Consider the following 17,606-nt stretch of genomic DNA (forward strand, 5'->3'; position numbering starts at 1 on the left):
ATGTGGAGGAGGCATGGCTCAACACAAAGGGGAATCTTCCACTCTGTCAACATGCAGGCTCTGTTTTAATGATCTAGGGGAGAGAAGTATAAGGCATGTCACATTCCACATACTTTTCAAAAGTGGAATACCACAATTATTACAGAGAGCAACACTGATAAACATCTCATCGCTCCTGCTTTGCATCTCAGTCTCAGACAGAGACTGCACTTTACCCAACATGCAACTGAGTACAAAACGCTGCATTTTAAAACACAGTGCAAGAAAGTTTCAATGCGTGGAGGAGAGCAGGGTAGACCCTTGTTTTAATCCGAACGCCCCACAAAGCTGCGGCCTGGATTACACGTTGAGAACGTTGCTGACGTCCTTCTAGCAGCTCTGAAGAAGCAGGCACGTTTCACTCGTTATTTGGGACTTGTTTAAGGCTGCTAGGACGATCGCATGGCAGCATCACATCTAAAATCGCTAGCAGTTTGAGTGCTCAGCAGCCAGATCTCCACTGTCCTGACGGGAGAGTGTATCCTACAGTGTGCTCATGGTCACTACAGCAGTGTACTGTAGCCCCTCCCTCCTGCAGAACACATGGCACTCAGCCATTGAAACTGCCCTAACTCCCCAAGGACGTTAACGCCATTAAAATGCATACTAATCCGCAACAGGACCGGAACAGGTTTATGCCAGATGTAAGAGAGCTGGGTTACCACCCGACAGCCAAAATAAACATGATTTGTCAAGCACTGATCAAAAGCACAGTGCGGCCGCCTATACAGCACGTATCTGCTGGTTCTAACAATGTCTCAGAGTGCTGTCTCATTAACTGCCTTCAGCCATTGCAGGTCGGGCTTCTTCCTGTAGGGGTCGCGTGGGGCAGGCTCCAAGGACAGCTCATCACCGATAGGTTGGTCAACAAACCGCGTTCTGTTATTTCTTTAAGAACAGCCCGGCATGTGACAGACGCACGCTTTCAAAAAGACTCAACGTTAAAATCAGCAATTTCAAAACCAAAAACTGGTTTTGCTTTTGAAAGCGTCTCTTCCCCACAGGAACTGAAGAGCGTAGTATCGGGTTCTGAAAACAGTCACGGCAATTACTGCGGCTGAGCTTCAAACAGGAACGAAGGTTTCTGAGTGAACTGGAGAGGGAGACCATGCTGACCAGTGTCAGATCCACACCACACCAGGACTTGTGCAAATCTTTAGCCAAAGCACTTCGGACACCCGTGGTTTAGGTATCCTCTAGGATCAATGTTTCCCACAACAGCTCTGATTTAGTTCAAAGGATCATTTATAAAACACATTTAGACTTTAGTTTAACGATGCATTACAAGGTGTTAAACATATATGAATCATCTAACAATAGGTGTTAATATTCTTAATACAACATCATGGGGATGCGTAAAACAAACAAATCAGGAACTGTGTGATCAAACGCCTACATTTCTACATTCATTACTGTGCATATGCTGTGTTCAGCGCACAAAATAGCTGCCATCACACCAAAGGACAAGAACATATAATTACACCTTAATGAAAACAATATCCTTGTCTTGGTTGCTGTAGATAAGGATGCATTACTGTGTCTACATTACATAACTACCTGACAAGCAGAAGTTCATATCCCTCCCCCGAGCTCAGTAAACCAGAAGTGAGCATTACAACACTCCAGTTCACAATCCCTGCCCATGAACCTACTGAAACCTGCTCTGTCTTGTCACAGCAACCGCTGCTAAGCCCAACACCCAGAGGGGAGAAATAGATTTGCATGGATACAATAACCAGTTAGTCAATAGAATTTGTTAACAGCTTTTGACTCGCTTCTCCTGTTTTAAATTTACCCTTTTAAAAACGTGCAAGGCTTTCGTTACCGGTTTTATGGAGTGCGCTGAAGTCAGTATCATCTTGAAGAACTTTCTGGCTTTTATTAAAGCAAAGGCTCCTCTGCCAACACCACAGGCCCGTCACGCAACACAATTCTTATTAATAAACTCTCGGCAGAAGTTTGGTTGTTTGGGACAAGGCCGTTCCAAGAGAAATGTATTTTAACTTTGTGTGAAATATTTCACAGAGCAGAACTGCTTTCTCCAAAACACAAAACAAAACAGTTACCATGGCAATACAGGGCCCATTCCACAGTCGCGTGTGTCACAGAAACAAAAGCACTCTGCAAATGAGGTTGTGTTTATTTTAAATGTTCCTTTAGGAAGCTTTTGGCTATATAACTTTCTAAATATGTGGTACACCAAGTTTTCAGCCTACATTGCAATGCAGGAGGGTGCTCTCCAAACTGACTCAGCAGACAGTAAATCACAGACACATTCCTTGAGAACTGGTTTGTGTGCCGATAAAGAATGCTGCTGCGCTAGGACAAAAAATAGGTTCATAAATACTGTAGGAATGATTGTGTTGGAAGCAGTGATGTAACCAGCATTCGAACAAACACAGCTGGAAATGTGTTCAGTGGCACAGATAACCACGTTCGTATTCTCATAGCAGAACTGACTGCATCAAATATATATCATGCAAAGTAGTGCCGCGATGTTGCTGGAAATGCATTCTGCGGTACAGAAGAGAATTCCTCGGCTTTCTTTTATAAGTGATCCGATGGGGTACCAGGGCTACTTCACTCACAAGCACAAACGAGAACGCTAAAAGAAAAAAAAAAAAAAATATCGGGGCTTATTTACTTATGCATGTAAGAGTGGAAGTGATTTTTAACTGTTCAACCTAGAGGTTTGGTTTGTCTAGGATTTAATCTAATGCACTTGTTCTGCAGTCCAGCAACACTGAAGCATGAATCTCAGCAGTGTACAAATCACACAGTGCCAAAGAGAGCAGCTTCCTCCCCGGTCTGGGAATAACCAGAGGGCATGACCAGACCTCCGTGGGACTGGGCTGTATACAGGGTCCAAAACAATTGCAACCTGCTAGCAGAAACTTTTGCGAAAGGAATGGGGGAATATTGGATTTATTAATGACCATCTGACTGCTGGCACAGCGCTGCTTGTCAAAGCCCCTTGTCTCCCAGTGGCTGACGGATGAAAATCAGAACAATCGAAGGCTACTGTAGAAAGCACAGAAGCGGTTTGGGAGGCGTGATGTGAATGTGAATGAGAAAGAGAGTAGGGTTGAGGTCACTACAACAAACTGAGTGAGGGACTGTTTGCACCAGGGTTTACAGCAACACAGAACACAATGCCTTTATGAAACAACGCATTGTCAGATTAAAGACAGGCGGATTGACATTTTAAAAGCAAGACTATTCATGAAACCTCCCCTCCAGCAAAGGGAGAAAAACCGGTTCTTTTACCATATAAAAAAAAGGAAGGAAACACACCCCTTCACTTCATTTACACAGCTTGCTGCTACCTGTGGAAAAAGGACTGTAACAGAGTGCCTGCAGAACAGCACGGTCTGTCTGTGCAGACGCAGGTGGACTCAAACAAACAAGCTCAGAGCTTTAACCTTCACTCTCATTCTAGCTGCACAGTAGAGCAAGTCACGCAGCATGGAAACTCCCTCCCATGCTTCCAAGAGTCTGTACAGAATGGGTTTGCTCTGGGACAGTGACTCTTCTGTTCCTTGCATTCCTCTGCTTAGTAATCCATCCCACCAAGCTGAGGTCACTCCGAACCGGACATTCGAGTCAGAGTCCTGCTGATCGCCAGCTCTCTGAGTCCTACCTCCGGATCCCCAGCTCATTCCAGTTCAGCAAAGACCCTCGCAGTATTAAAATCAGCAGACGTGTTTGAACACGCACTGGTGGGCACCTTTACAAGTGAAGTAACAGCAAGTTTGAATTGGTGTTGCAAGCACCTCTCGAATGGCAGGGTAATTAATGAGCTGGAGACAGGCTGGAGAGTCCTCCTAATTAATTAGAACTTCACCACAGTCTCCTCCCCCTCCTGCTCCTCCTCCTCTCAGCGTCTCGAAGCAGACTCCCTTTAATACAGGCTCTGCTCCAGATGGCACGGAGAGGGGGGGAGGGAGTGAGGGAGGGAGCTGCACACTCTACTTCAAATCCACGGCTTGCCGAGTTTAGCAACAGAGATACAAGTAAAAGATTTATAAAGAGATTTAAGTCAGAGACAGATTTTCTTTGTCTTCAATTTGCATTCCTTACTGCTAGAGTATATCCCTTTTGGCCAAGATTTTTTTTTTAGTACATTTTTTGAAATTTGAAAACAGGTTTGCGTGAACTCTATGGAGTTGAAGAAGTCGCCCTGCCAAAACTGTGTATCTGTTTCATAATGCAGTTATTTTTCATTGATCGGACACTTAACGGGATACAAACTATACACACAGTTTGCAGTTAACAGAGCAAGTTATCATGACAATATAGTTGAAGAGAAAATTTTAAATAACTGGCAGATGCCAGTCAAACCCGATCAAGGGGGATAGCTTGTCTATAATGGTAGTGTAGGCAAGCACAGTTAAAACACAGCCAGGGGTCTGGTTAACAATGTTAGAGCTGCAGAATGGTAGAACTGCAAACTCTTAACAACAGACCACCCCCTGCTTTCAGAGCTGCTGGAGTTTAATGGCAAAAGGAAAAGTAACTGGAGACTCTGGTTTCATTACATCACCCGGAATGTAAAAATATAATAAAATAAATTTAAAAAAAAACATTCCAGTCCAAATCACCCAGCGCTCCAGTATTTAACAGCTAAGTAAGGCTTTGACGTCTTGGATCTACACAAGAATAAAATGAAGCTTGCCAAGGGAACAGGGGACTGCGATTTCGCTTGTGAGACCTGACAGTGCTCTCACACATACTGTACACAGGGTCCTCATAATAAACGCTCAGCAGGTGAAAGATCATAGTCAAACGCAACCCTAACTGTATACAGGAGGCTAGGACTGAACAATCAGAGTTTGGTGAAGTTTCTTGTTATATAAACACTCCTCACTCTCGGGGATGACCTTCGCTCCTCTGAAATGTTGTCTATTGTTTCTGAAGGTCAGAACTGCAAACTCTGGCCAGCTCACCACTTTAAGCTCTGAAATGCTGCTCGGCAGGCAGGCAGACTCCAGGAGCAGCGGCCGGCACTTGAATGCACCGTTTACAAAAAAAAAAAAATCAATTGGGGGAAAAAAATGCTCAGCGTTTATTAAGTTGAATCCGACGACTGCAGATTCGCTGGTTTGTAGAAAAACAAGGTGGGAGCATTGTTTGAATTCCACCAGGGTCATGCTTACATAGCAAGGCATTAACTGAGCTGAAGGAAAACATATGGATCCTTTCCAAGTACAACGCACACAGGACAGCGGAGCAGAGGGGTGTTAAGAATGAGCTAGAACCCAATGCTAAATCAGCACAAGAACACAGCCATTAAAATACCCCTGCTGTAACCCACTGCTTCCTAACTTCACAACAGTTAGCTTTGCATAAAAAAGAAAGCCAGCCCTGCAGGTGTTTTACAAGTTCTACCAATCTGAATGCAAAGATGCCGACAGGCTGGGGTTGCAACTGGTTACTATTCAAACTGGGCAGGCACTGCTCAGAGAGCTTGGATACCAATCTGAAATTCTGCGTCACGCCTACCATTAATCCCATGCAAAGATTCATCATGCAGTCAACAGCCTGGTTACTATACTCCAAGCTGAACAGCAAGGTATCTGGGTTCATTAAGAGGGATCATGGTTTCTGCATAGTTTAACTTCAAAACTAAACCCAAAGAGGATATCATCATCATCATCATCACCATCGTCATCATCATCATCGTCACCCCCCGTCTGGTTTAACCACAGCCTGGATTCCTGCTTGCCACAAGATGAAAACATTTGCACACACACACACACACACACACACACACACACACACATTCAGATGCTGAGCTGGCACAGGATGACACACGCTTCCTTTCTGGGAATTTCAGTGTTTATAAAAAAAGAAAACAGGACAAATTATTGAATTATTGATTTCCCTGGGGAAAAATTTGACGGACGGACGGAAAAGCTGAACTGAACGTTTTTATTTTTTTCTGGTATAAATCTGAATTTTCACACACCTTTGTAAGTGATTTTAAAAAAGGTACTGGAATTAGAAAACAGAAATTGACCCGAACCCTGCACCAACGTGGGACTGAACATCACAGAAACGGGAGCTTTGATTCCAAGTACAGGGAATTGATTTCAACTCGATTCTGAAAAAAAAATACACATTTCAGCAAGCAAGTCAAAAGAAAACACAACATCGCCATACTGTAGATCCTCTCTGAAAGCAGACTTGCCAATTATCCCTCAACTGTGTCGCTAAAATAAATTGATAACATATTCCCAGTTGGAGAGGTTGTCAGGTTTATTCTGCAACAAATGAAATAATTAAAAAATCAATCTTTAATGCACATGGCCTCGTGGGTTTGGATTGCAATAGAAAAAGAAATCTATTTCGATTTTTTTTCCCCCTCTCCATTTGGTCCGAGAAACCAAGACGTGCTGCATGGCTGAAAGCTGAATCATCTACACATTACCAAACGAAACACAAAGAAGCCTGAACAGATATTGAAAACAAATGTGCCCCTTTGTTCGAAACAACAGTGGCTGAAGTCAACGCAAACCACTTTTTTTTTTTTTTTCTTAAAACCTTTCAGGAAAAAACTGTATTGTTCCAATCTAATTTGAAAATCTGACAGTGTGTTAGGAATTTTGGCAGAATTATTATTATTATTATTTAATTAAACATTTGCTCTAGTATAAACTGTCCTTCGGCTGCAGTGCCCTAGGTTTGCAGACAAAGACATGCAGGCAAATGCGGGTCTCCGTCTCGCCCGCTGGCCTTGACAATAACACACTCTGTATCTCTCAATCTGCTATTGCAATCGTTTCACTGAACAAAGGATAGAGAGATAGAGAGACAGACAGAGAGTGAGAGAGAGACAGAGACAGAGACACAGAGAGAGACAGAGAGAGAGAGAGAGATAGAGAGAGACAGAGAGAGAAGAAAGAGAGAGAGACAGACAGACAGAGAGAGAGACAGACAGAGAGAGAGAGAGAAAGAGACTGCGCTACGCTTTTAATAAAGGTGTGAGGAGGCGGGGGGGGGGGGGGGGATGGGGTCTTAACAGGAAGTCTCCAAAAGCTGCCACATTATTATACTCAGTCCCTTCAGTGACCTGTCGACACAGATTTCGCTGTGCAAGACAACATCTAAGTTTCTGTTTTGTCAAAGCCCGGTGTTGCTCTAGTAATGACCTGCAGAACCAAAAACAAGGTAGACAGACGGAAGCTGACCGTGTTTGTGGGAGTTTGAAAAACGGTTCCTGTTAGGACAGTCTTTTAGCCCACAGCTGGGCATGCACGGTCCTCTTCACAAGTCACTGCAGGGCTGGGGAGGCTCGTGCAAAAAACAAAGGCAGCCTGTTTGTGACATCACGGGGTCTTGTACCCCCCCTCCCCTGGGAAACAACACCTCGCTCTCAGTGTCACGAACGCAGCGCACATCGCCAAGCTTTTCGTTTGAGAAAACAAACAGTGCTGCAATGTGGTGTGATGTTAAACCCCTCGCTGCTCCAGAGACTGCATCTCTGTAGAGAGGGCAGCAGCTGCCTGGTACAGCCGCGGGGGGGGGCGGGGCCCATCGCCGTTAGGCACAGACTCACAATATTAGTCAATCCACACGCCCCCTGTTGAGAATGGTTTGGGTTTAATACTCAGGGATCATGTATCCAAGGCAAACAGCTCTCCCCATACCAGTGACTGGGAGTCATCACTAATTCAAGACGGGCGATTACCACTTGAAAAAACATCCATGTGGTGATGATGATGATGGGGGGGGGTTGTGGTGTATTACCGGATACTGACAGGCTGCTATATTCATGCATGCAATAAAACCAGCTGTGTGCCACACAGCCACTCCCAGCTGCAGACAGACAAGTCCTGAAGCACCTGGATGCCTGGACTGCAGGTGGATTATTCCACTGCTCAATCCCCTTGCTATGGTGTTAGACAATCCAGGGAGCTCTTGAAAACTAGAGCATCCACCTCAATGCAAACTGCTCTGGTTAAAGCACTTTTAAAATAAGAACTTCCAGCCTCGTTTTAAAAGCCCTGAGACACATTCACAGCACTGGGAAGAGGTTTTAAAGAAAGGCACTGGATTGGAAAAATGTTTCAGCGCATTTAAAACCTAGAACGTGCTGTGAAGCAGTGCTGTGTTGCATCACTGTTTTAGTTTGTGCTGTTTAGACAAAACGGCACGGAGATCCGTCTGACAGCTCAGAAAATAAACACGCAGACCTTTCGACTGCCCGGGGAGGGAAAGACGTCGAGTTGAAACAGCCACAGCAAGCCGGACAAGGAGGCCTGCCGTTAGGGGCAATTAAGGATGGACGAGATGTAATTGCTTGACCACATCACACAGGCGAAGACCGGAGGAATTATTTAAATGGAGCTGAGAAATGCTCTTTGATCATGTTGTTTTGGTTAGGAACAGCCAAAGCTGGGAGGCAAATTTCTCAAACAGGCTCTGTCGTAGCACATCAACTGCAGAGCGCCAGACACACACACAGACACACACACACACACACACACACACACACACACACACAGTTAAACAAGCGGCCTCATTTTAATGCAGAATCTTTTGTTTCTTTGTGAGCACCAATTCCTTACAGAGTGCACTCTCTCAACAGGGAATACCAGCTATAAAAAAAAAGGAAATAATCTATCAAATCCATCTGCAATAGCAGAAGACAATAGCATTAAACCCTGGGTATTTGAATGAAATCGATGACAAAGAACATCCCATTTCTATGTGCAGCAGAACACAAATGTGTACAAGTGTGCTGTCCTGTTTCAATGATTGGTGTGCTTTTGTCATTGGTTTTATAAATCTTGCCCCCTTCTCCTTTTCAAAGAACTGCCTGGGAAAAAACATTTAACTCAGGGGTTCAACCCTGGTTAAATAAATAAATTAGAAAGTTTATCGGCTGCCTTTCCTAACTCTGGCAACTACATACACAGTAACTGTACACGGGCACACACACACACAGAGCATTTACAAGGCAATGAGTGCCATGCTGGCAGTGCCTCTTACTTCCAGTGCACTGCTTGCTAATTACTGTCAGGTTTGTAAGCATGGGTTTCGGCTGAGCATAGCAAGCATTGGGACGAGCCCTCGGGGGGGGGGGTGCGGGTGTGCACATCAAACCGAGCGCCGGGCTACAAACCACACACAGTTCAAAGCAACGTCTGCAGTGTGGGTCGCATTTCTGAGATTTGATTTTCTTGTAAGGGAGGGAGGGAGGGGCAGAACTCGCTTCTTCCAGTTCTGAACACACAAGAAAACGCAGCAAGCGCTTTATTTGAGTTTATCAGGCTTTACTTTTAGGAGGTTCGTTTGGTAATAATTATGCAATTACCTCCCTCTCTCCGGTCAGGGTCAGAGACTACCTTTAATTATAATACTCATGCACAGCTGGAAACGCACAAAGCAGACAGCACACAGATACGGGGCAAACCTTTACCAGGAATGCTTCATGACCCAAAATTATTGGATAAGATAGGAGCAAACAGCTGGGAAGCACTGCTTCACAAATTGTAACAAGATTTACATACGGTCGTTTGTAGACAGTAATGAATCATTAAAACACAGGGATGGGAATAAGACTCCTGTTGCACAGCAGTTTCACCCATTCCAGGTTTTACTAGTACAAGCTTGATTAGCCCCGGTGTATAGGTAACAAGCTCCATAGCCCAACACTCTGGAAGCTTTGACAGCAAGGCTGCTAGCTGTATACCGCCAACCTGGAAACAGTGCAACGCAGCTGAATCAGGTTTGCCTTTGCTGTAGTAAGGATCAAGAAAGAGCATTGTATGAAAACATGGTTCAACCTGAAGTTGAGACTGAACAAACATGGGTTTCATTTCAATAAACAGTGCCGGCTTTGAACTGGGTTCACTACATAAGGCTTCGTGCGTTTAAGATTCAACCTAGGATTTAGCCTTTTTAATGATCAAGAAGTTCCATTACTGACTCTTCCAAGCCTTGTGGATTTCAGATGGGTCTGCAGTGCCCTACAAGCGAAGCCTAAAAAACTCTGCATTCATTCCTGAAGGGGATATTTGAGGAGCTCTTCAAAAGGACGAGGACGTTAATAAAACGTGAAAATTCTCAAAGCGAAATGGTGCGTGCGTTTGTTACAATGATTTCAGCTTCTCTTCACATCACACGTACAGAGCAGTGCTCCAGTCACTGGACATGTGCCATTTCATGGGTATGTAAATCAGTGATCAGCGGCAGGCAGTCTCTGTCTAACACAGGCCTCTATTTCCATACAGATAACTGTGCAACGTAACTGTGCGCTAAACAAATCTGAACAAATGAGGCAGCTGGGAGCTCCAGCAGGGAGGCAATGCTGGCGATGTGTGCACCTGTCATGTGACAGGGGATCTAGAACTCCTGCCCCGTCATGTGACAGGGGCTCTAGAACTCCTGCACCCGTCATGTGACAGGGGCTCTAGAACTCCTGCACCCGTCATGTGACAGGGGCTCTAGAACTCCTGCACCCAGTCATGTGACAGGGGCTCTAGAACTCCTGCACCCGTCATGTGACAGGGGCTCTAGAACTCCTGCACCCGTCATGTGACAGGGGCTCTAGAACTCCTGCTCCCCGGGGAACGCAGCCCTGGACAGTGTGCACAGCGTTTCCTTATTAGAATTGCAGGATAGCTTTATTATTAGATTATAACTTTAGGTTACAATTGCATCTCGGGCTTCGCTCGCATGGTTTGTGGAGTCACCAGAACCCCTTGATGCAATTACATTATTCCACTGTATACAAAACAACACGATCACCAGCACACAGCTCCTCACTCTCACACACAGTGAAATGAACAATCACACGGGGAGATAATACTCTGGCACACCCGTTTCGCATCCAACTGAGAGTCAACGACAAAACCACCAAAACGGTTCTAAATAGAATTTTGGGGGGGGGGGGGGGGGGCAGGGCTTTCCATGACGTCACAAACGGAACCCCTGATTAGGAACCCTAAACTGAAGGTTCCAAAGAAAGCCCTAAGGGACTCTGTGGTTCCACACAGAACGCCCAGGGAACCACTTTTCCTAAGTGTGTAGAAGCATAGCCCTGAACTAAGCTTCAGACACAACGGCACAGAAGACTTTGTGATGCAAACAGACACACCTGCATCGCCAGCCCTGTCGTTAACTGGAGACTGGGGTGGAGCTCAGACAGGACAGCATTACCTTAATGCCAACAAGAACGATTACACAGCATCACATCTACAGATCTGTCCTGCAGATAAGTCTTTCAATTGTACACGTACAGTGCACGCAAGCAGTCCATAGCTGCTGTGTTTGCTAGGCTGAGTCCCTTCATAAACATGCCACCACGCACTGTAATGCAGCACCGTCACTCTTGACATAGCAATACCAGCTAAAGGCACCCGGCATCTGCAACATGAATGCATCCATCGCCGTGTTTATTACGGAAGCAATGCACTGCACCTATGGAAGCGCCCGGCAGTAAGCAAAGTGAAGCTATAAAACAGAGCGCCCGAGGACCGTCCATGAACGCGCCGCGGATGTGACTCAGCTGTGTGATGGAAATGCACGGCCGCACCGGCGACTAGGACTCGACAAGCAGGGCTCAATAAAACACAATTTGCCATCCCAAGACTGGCGGAGATCAAAAGATCAAAGTGGTAAATAAATAACTGTGAAAAAAGGGCGATGCATCTGTTGTTGGGTTTAGCAGCTGCTGTAGGAAGAATGGGGGTGACCGCTTAGTACAGGTGACTGCAGACAGGTTTCACTTTACCTGTAGCGGCACAGGAACAGCAATACAGGTAGCTGGCTAAGAGGTGGTCTTTATAGGCGGTCCTTATACAAGAATGGTCGCAATAGCGGTCCTTACATAAATGTGCTCTTCGGTACAAATGTAACTAAATGTTATTATTATTATTATTATTATTATTAATGAATAAAATGATCTTACCTTGAAGATAACGTTGTAAAATCTCCTCCATCCAGCAGCCTTACTTTACAGAAAAGCACACCATTGACAAACGGTACAGCGGTCAGCTCCTCCAAGGTAAAGGTCGTTTGAAACTTAAACTTCTTTTTCTTCATTAGAAACGCCATTGACAATCAGTCCCAATGTCTCGCAATTAGGACGAAAACAAACACAAAAAAAACGTTCTTTAATATTTCCCACGGAATGAAAGTAATAAGACACGCGTGTATGAAAAAAAATAGAATTTAAAAAAGTACACAACGGATTGTAATAAATTTCAATTAAAAAAAATGAAATAATACAAAAACAAAATAAAAATAAACAGTTCTGCTAAACCATGAATACAAATCGGTTTCTGGGACGTCCGGTTTTAATCTGGCGCTTGGAAATTCTTTCTGATGATTCGGTTTTGGTTCGTCATTTCTATAAAGGCTGGTTTCGCAGGACACCAGAAGATCTGTAAGACAAATAAAAAGCACAAGACGCAACGTCAATATAAAGAAAGTACAGTATCATGCAACCACCCAGGACGTAACTTTCGACAAGATTCGTCGCTTGAATGGAATTGTACGTGATATCGCAACACGTTGAACCGGTTTGGAGTTCATACAGAATTGTGTAATAATATAGATTGAGCATTAAAGAATATACGTGCACTCGCATTACTTAGATTTATACACCGTGAAACGGATAATTAAAACTCGAGGCGTGTTTATTGTTGTTTTTTTTTACCTGTTGCAGTATAATGCTATCCGAGAAAACTGAACTCTTCAGGCTGTGCTGACCCTGTGGATCTCACGGCTGGCTGTCAGCGGGAACATCACCGCGGACAGACCCTGAAGCAGCGAACACAAGCGCGACGCAATGTACCGATGCCCGGAGCAGCACCGACTTCCCCGGTACCGGTCACGGTATGTGTTCACGTTTCCGCTTCTCCTGCAGAACAAGATTAGCCGTTGAGTTGAGTGAAGCTTACTGTTGCTCGCTCAGATTTCTGCCAACGCGGACCTACTCCAAAATAATATCCTCCTTTTTAAATGTTCCTTCAGTTCAGTTGCGGCGGGGTGGCTGCGTTTCTTGTGCTGTTTTCGCTGTGCGTTTGCTAACAATTCGCTCTCTAGTCTCTCTCTTGTCAGTTTACTGTGCGGTCGCTGATTTTATCCCCACCATTAACAGTGCAACGAAATCCAGATTGAGTTTTCTGCCTTTCACTTCCCACGTCCACGCACACACACAAAAAAATATAGAGCTCGATTCTTTCTTTAGCCGGTCAGCCTCCAAAGCGTGGGCTTGCAACTGGGATGAACGATAAACAAATAATCGATCACAACAGAATTTAGTCTATTTCCGAGCCCATAACCTACACCTCCTTCCGCAAGCCGATCTCTCCATCTGCTCCCCGCAGTTTGAGTGCAGATGGGGATATTACCCAGCCTCCAAAGCACCGCCTCTAGGAGTCACATGCATCTGGTGCAGGACTATTTGCAACGCAATGGGCTTGCAATGCAACGCCGCTGTTAAAACGATGCCTACGCATGAGCAGAAACCGTAGCTGGGTTAAAGAATCGCACCGTCCCAAGATACTTACCGAAACATACTGTGTTGTTATGGAGGTTACGCAAATTCCTTTAAAGCAGGGCTGGTCTATATTATTTTTCCTTGGCTATATAATACACTGTCAGTGGGCGTGGCATGTGTAAAGCCGGTTTCGCCGTCAAAACCCGCAATTGTTAAAACGATACTGTGCAAAACTCGAATAATAGGCGTTTTAATTTATCCGACGACTTGTGATTTGGAAATGTTAGTGTAACGTAACAGAAGACCCGCTGCTCAAACCACCAATGCTTGTGCAGACAGCTGTGCACATCCCATCTAATAGAATATGCTTTTGAAAATATCCCAGCTACAGGAAAGTCCTTTAACCCATTAAAGTGTCCTTCTCCTAATTTGAGGACAGGCTACTTCGTAATTTTAGATCTTGCTTTAACTGGCATCTACCTGTTATTTCAATTGTACTTTTCACTAGTGCAAATTGAGCGCATTCGTCATAGTTTACTGTTCGTCAAAATGTTTGTGTGGGGCGCCCTCTCCTGGATTCGTTGCAGTATCACAGTATCCAACCCGAGTCCCACGCCTCCTTAAGATGCTTGAGTTTTTCTTTCATTATTTAATATGTCCCGATATTAAGTGCAAGTGGCTGGCGTTTAATACACTCTAATTCAATTTAAAAACATTATTTACAAATACAGCAGTTCAAGTAGTACAGCGTTATAGTAAAAAAAACCCACAGGAATGGAATTTATATTTGAGACATAAATAACTGTTCAACTGCTTTCATTTCAAGTCCATTTGTTTCACTAACTTTTGAAGTTATGGATTAACAAATAAATGATATCCCTTTTCCCCCCCATGTTTATTGAAGCACTGTACAAAACAGAATTTAAGCAGGTTTAAATTAAAATATATATTTAATACGCAGTATATAAAGCGTGGTCTACCTGTAGTTTTGAATGTTGTTGTTGAATAATAAAAGGGAATCAAATAAAACACTAATGCAAAAGTCTCCTGTACACAAAAATGTCTCTTGCAAATAAAAAGGGTTGCAACACTGCAATTGAAGTCATTTGTTTTTCCACAGAGAGAAGCTCGTCTTAACGGAACAGTGCTCACTGAAATTCTGATCAATGACGTGATGGAACAGCTTAAAACAGACCTGGAAACTAAAACACAGAAACTGAGCCCCAACCCTACAACCATTCCGTACCCCCACGCTTTCACTGTGCAGTGTCTGTCGTTCGCTTCTCAGTGTCTGTTTTGACCTGTTCGGTCACACTTTTTCCCCGTGTTAACCCTCCAGGGTCCTCTAGGGCTGCCCGCTGTCCTGCGGTCCGGTTTCAGCGGGCTGCTCGTTCTGCGCCGGGGCGCTGGCGATCGAGTTGTTGCCGGTGCTGCTCTGCAGGAACTTGCGGAAGTCTTTGAGGGCGGGGCGCAGCATCTGGATGAGGGCGATGAGGGCGGCCTGCGTGCCCTCCAGAGCCTGGGCCTGGCGCTCTTGCGCGCACGCCTGGGCCTCCTGCGAGCGGCGGATCATCTGCAGCAGGTCGTTCTGGTTCTCCAGGTGCTGCGCGATCTCGCGCACGTGCAGGTTCGTCACTCTCTGCTCCTGCAGCAGCTTGGCCGAGTTGAGCGCGATGCGGCTCTTGAGTTCCTGAGGCTTCAAGGGGCCCTCGCCCGGGCTGGTTAGCACTTCCATGGGGGGCTCCGTGGCGGGGGGGGGCTCCGTGGTGCAGTATTCCACGACCCCCTCCTCCAGCGTGTGGTACGTGGTCTCGTCTGGAGGGAAACACACAAGTGGGGTTCAGAGTTCACTCTATTTGCTGCTGTCACTCTTGGTGGATTTTAATGGTCATTCCAGACAGAACCAGATCTACACACTGCCACCATTCACCTTTACTGTAAGGCTGGATCATTAAAAACGGTATAGATTTTATTGTTTTTTTTTAAATCTTCATACAGGACGTTCCAGGCTTTTCTTGCCAATACATTTAGAATCCTACTCAGAATAAAGCGTTTATAGATTAAAATAAATCAATACATCACAAATCGGTTGGCATGACGATATTCCAAACTTAGCATCAAAGATTCCTAGGGTCTTAAAACTAGTATGTTAAAATGTGTCAGGCAAAATAAATAATCAAAGTGTTGCATTACCTTCTAGTGTTTTCTGCACTTCACAGACTGCAGAGGAGGAAGATGTCTGAATGTCTACGAGTTAAGACAATAAAGAACATAAATACTAGGCTTATTAGGAAAGGCACTATAGAGCTAAACAAAATATTTTTAAAAGCACCCACAGACACGGCTTTGAAATCGACTTCCTGGTTCCCGCTATTGTCATCACTTCCTTCATTATTAAATTAGGATAATTAGCTAGCAGACGCTTTTATCCAAAGCAACGTACAGAGACTAGGGGTTGAACTATGCATCATCTGCTGCTGCAGAGTCACTTCCAATAGGACCTCGTTTGTTTTACGTCTCATCTGCAGGACGGAGCACAAGGAGGTTCAGTGACTTGCTCAGGGTCACACGCAGTGAGTCAGTGGCTGATTTTAACCTCCTGGTAGCAAGCCCTTTTCTTTAACCACTGGACCACCAAGCCGTAGGTCAGATTCACTCCAACGGCTCTCTGACCTACAGCACAGGAAGTGTGTTGTTTTTTTCAGTGGCATTGTACTTGAAAAAGCTGCGATACCTAATGAGCAATGAGTCAGTGGCTGAGTTATTTGACAAGAGTCCTGAAAAGGAAATTGATAGAATGGGACCTAGTAATCTTACTCGAAATTAGACAACAAGATAGGTTTAATGCTTTTGAAGAAAGAAAATACCATACTAGACGGCGCTGTCATTAGTTAATTTTGTTTAGTACCTCCCCTGTTTTCTTTCTCGCGTTGGAGGAGATCATGTATTTACTTCAGAGCAGCGCGAGTAGGTTAAAACTTTTCTAATAATGATGTTAACTTTGCAGGCTTGTCTGCCCTCGTCGGTGGTTTGCTAAATGCAGCGTCACTTCTTCAAAGACTTACTTTGCGTTATCGTTACGGTTGTTGGCGAACTCAGTGGCATCGCTACCGGGATCTCGGTTCCCCTGTCTCCAGCCGGTAAGCTGATGATCGTCGCCTCGCCCAGCAAATTGCAAATCCGCTGCTGCGTGGATGTTAGGATCACCGGGACCGAAGTGCAATCGCCCGTCCCGTCCATAGCCGCCCTCGCCTGGGCTACTTTGCGCCGGACTTCGGTTTTGAGATCGGACCACTTTTTTTTGACCTCGGCCAGCTCTCGCTGGCAGGTGGTCACGGCGTTCACTCTTTTCAGTATTTCCACCCAGGCGCTGTTTTTGGTAATGTGCGTCACCCCGGCATTGAAGTGGTTAACGAGAATGTGTTTTTGTTTTTCCATCTCCTCCAGTATAATCTCCACCTCCCTTTCAGAAAAATTCATTTTTCTCTTTTTGGCTTGAGATGCCATTATATTGCAAATGTTTTATTTATTTTTTTCTTTAATTAATTTTTTTTAAAAAAAAGTGTACGTAGTATACGCAAAAATAGTAGGATTTACTTAATGGAGGTGCGCAGCGTAATGGCTACCAGAATTAGCTTCTTCCTCCTGCTTACGTCCGCAAGGGCTCCAACGCCCCGCCTACTCCGGAGTCCTGCATTCCTATTTGTTCAGGTCCCGAGGACCGCGCCGCACTTCTCTGCAGCTATTTGTTAAGTTCTAGTGTCACTCAAAAAAGACTGCGGACACGCTGAATGCAAATGTGTGCGCATTTTACATGCGAGATGATCCTTAAATACATAGCCTGGTGCAATTTGAATACAACACAATGTAGGTTAAACAGAAACACTCAGAATCCTGGATTAATATTCGTGTGGAAAACGTCACCGAAATGCGCGTATGACTCGCATCGAATCCTACCTACCCAGTGCATGAAGTTCAGCAAACTTGAAAAACGGTTCCTCATAATAAATTACAGCTAAACTTGAGACTAGCGTGTACAGAACAACATCGGTTGTTACGTTGCCGGACAATGTATGCATACAGATTCTTATGGTGTGAATTTTTGGTTATCCCA

At 44.8% G+C, this 17,606-nt stretch overlaps 2 protein-coding genes across 5 annotated transcripts in view; both read right to left on the minus strand.

Moving 5' to 3' along the window:
• Positions 1-13,702, minus strand: part of LOC117396892 (early estrogen-induced gene 1 protein-like) — a 44,554-nt gene extending 30,852 nt beyond the window's left edge. Inside the window, exons 1-2 of one of the 3 annotated variants that reach the window (XM_059005449.1) lie at positions 13,563-13,702; positions 11,957-12,431 (exon numbers count right to left, since the gene is read on the minus strand). In XM_059005449.1, the coding sequence (XP_058861432.1) occupies positions 11,957-12,102 (146 nt within the window). In that variant the 5' untranslated portion in view covers positions 12,103-12,431; positions 13,563-13,702. Of the gene's footprint in view, positions 1-11,956; positions 12,432-12,706; positions 13,521-13,562 lie in introns of those variants that run through there. The other 2 variants (XM_034927605.2, XM_034927606.2) reach the window with 2 other exon arrangements.
• Positions 13,703-13,988: 286 nt separating this feature from the next.
• On the minus strand, positions 13,989-17,257 carry naif1 (nuclear apoptosis inducing factor 1). Of its 2 annotated transcripts, XM_033995513.3 has the most exons (3): positions 16,558-17,252; positions 15,686-15,739; positions 14,094-15,307 (listed from the first exon to the last, which is right to left on the minus strand). In XM_033995513.3, the coding sequence occupies exons 1-3, from the start codon at positions 16,997-16,999 to the stop codon at positions 14,838-14,840; spliced, it is 966 nt and encodes a 321-aa protein (XP_033851404.2). In that variant the 5' UTR covers positions 17,000-17,252; the 3' UTR covers positions 14,094-14,837. The 2 variants fall into 2 exon arrangements, with proteins under 2 accessions (XP_033851405.2, XP_033851404.2); XM_033995514.3 differs by lacking the exon at positions 15,686-15,739 and having other exon boundaries at positions 13,989-15,307; positions 16,558-17,257.
• Between the last annotated feature and the right edge of the window lie 349 nt (positions 17,258-17,606).

Source organism: Acipenser ruthenus, chromosome 31, assembly GCF_902713425.1.
Source record: "Acipenser ruthenus chromosome 31, fAciRut3.2 maternal haplotype, whole genome shotgun sequence".
Classification (NCBI taxonomy): domain Eukaryota; kingdom Metazoa; phylum Chordata; class Actinopteri; order Acipenseriformes; family Acipenseridae; genus Acipenser; species Acipenser ruthenus.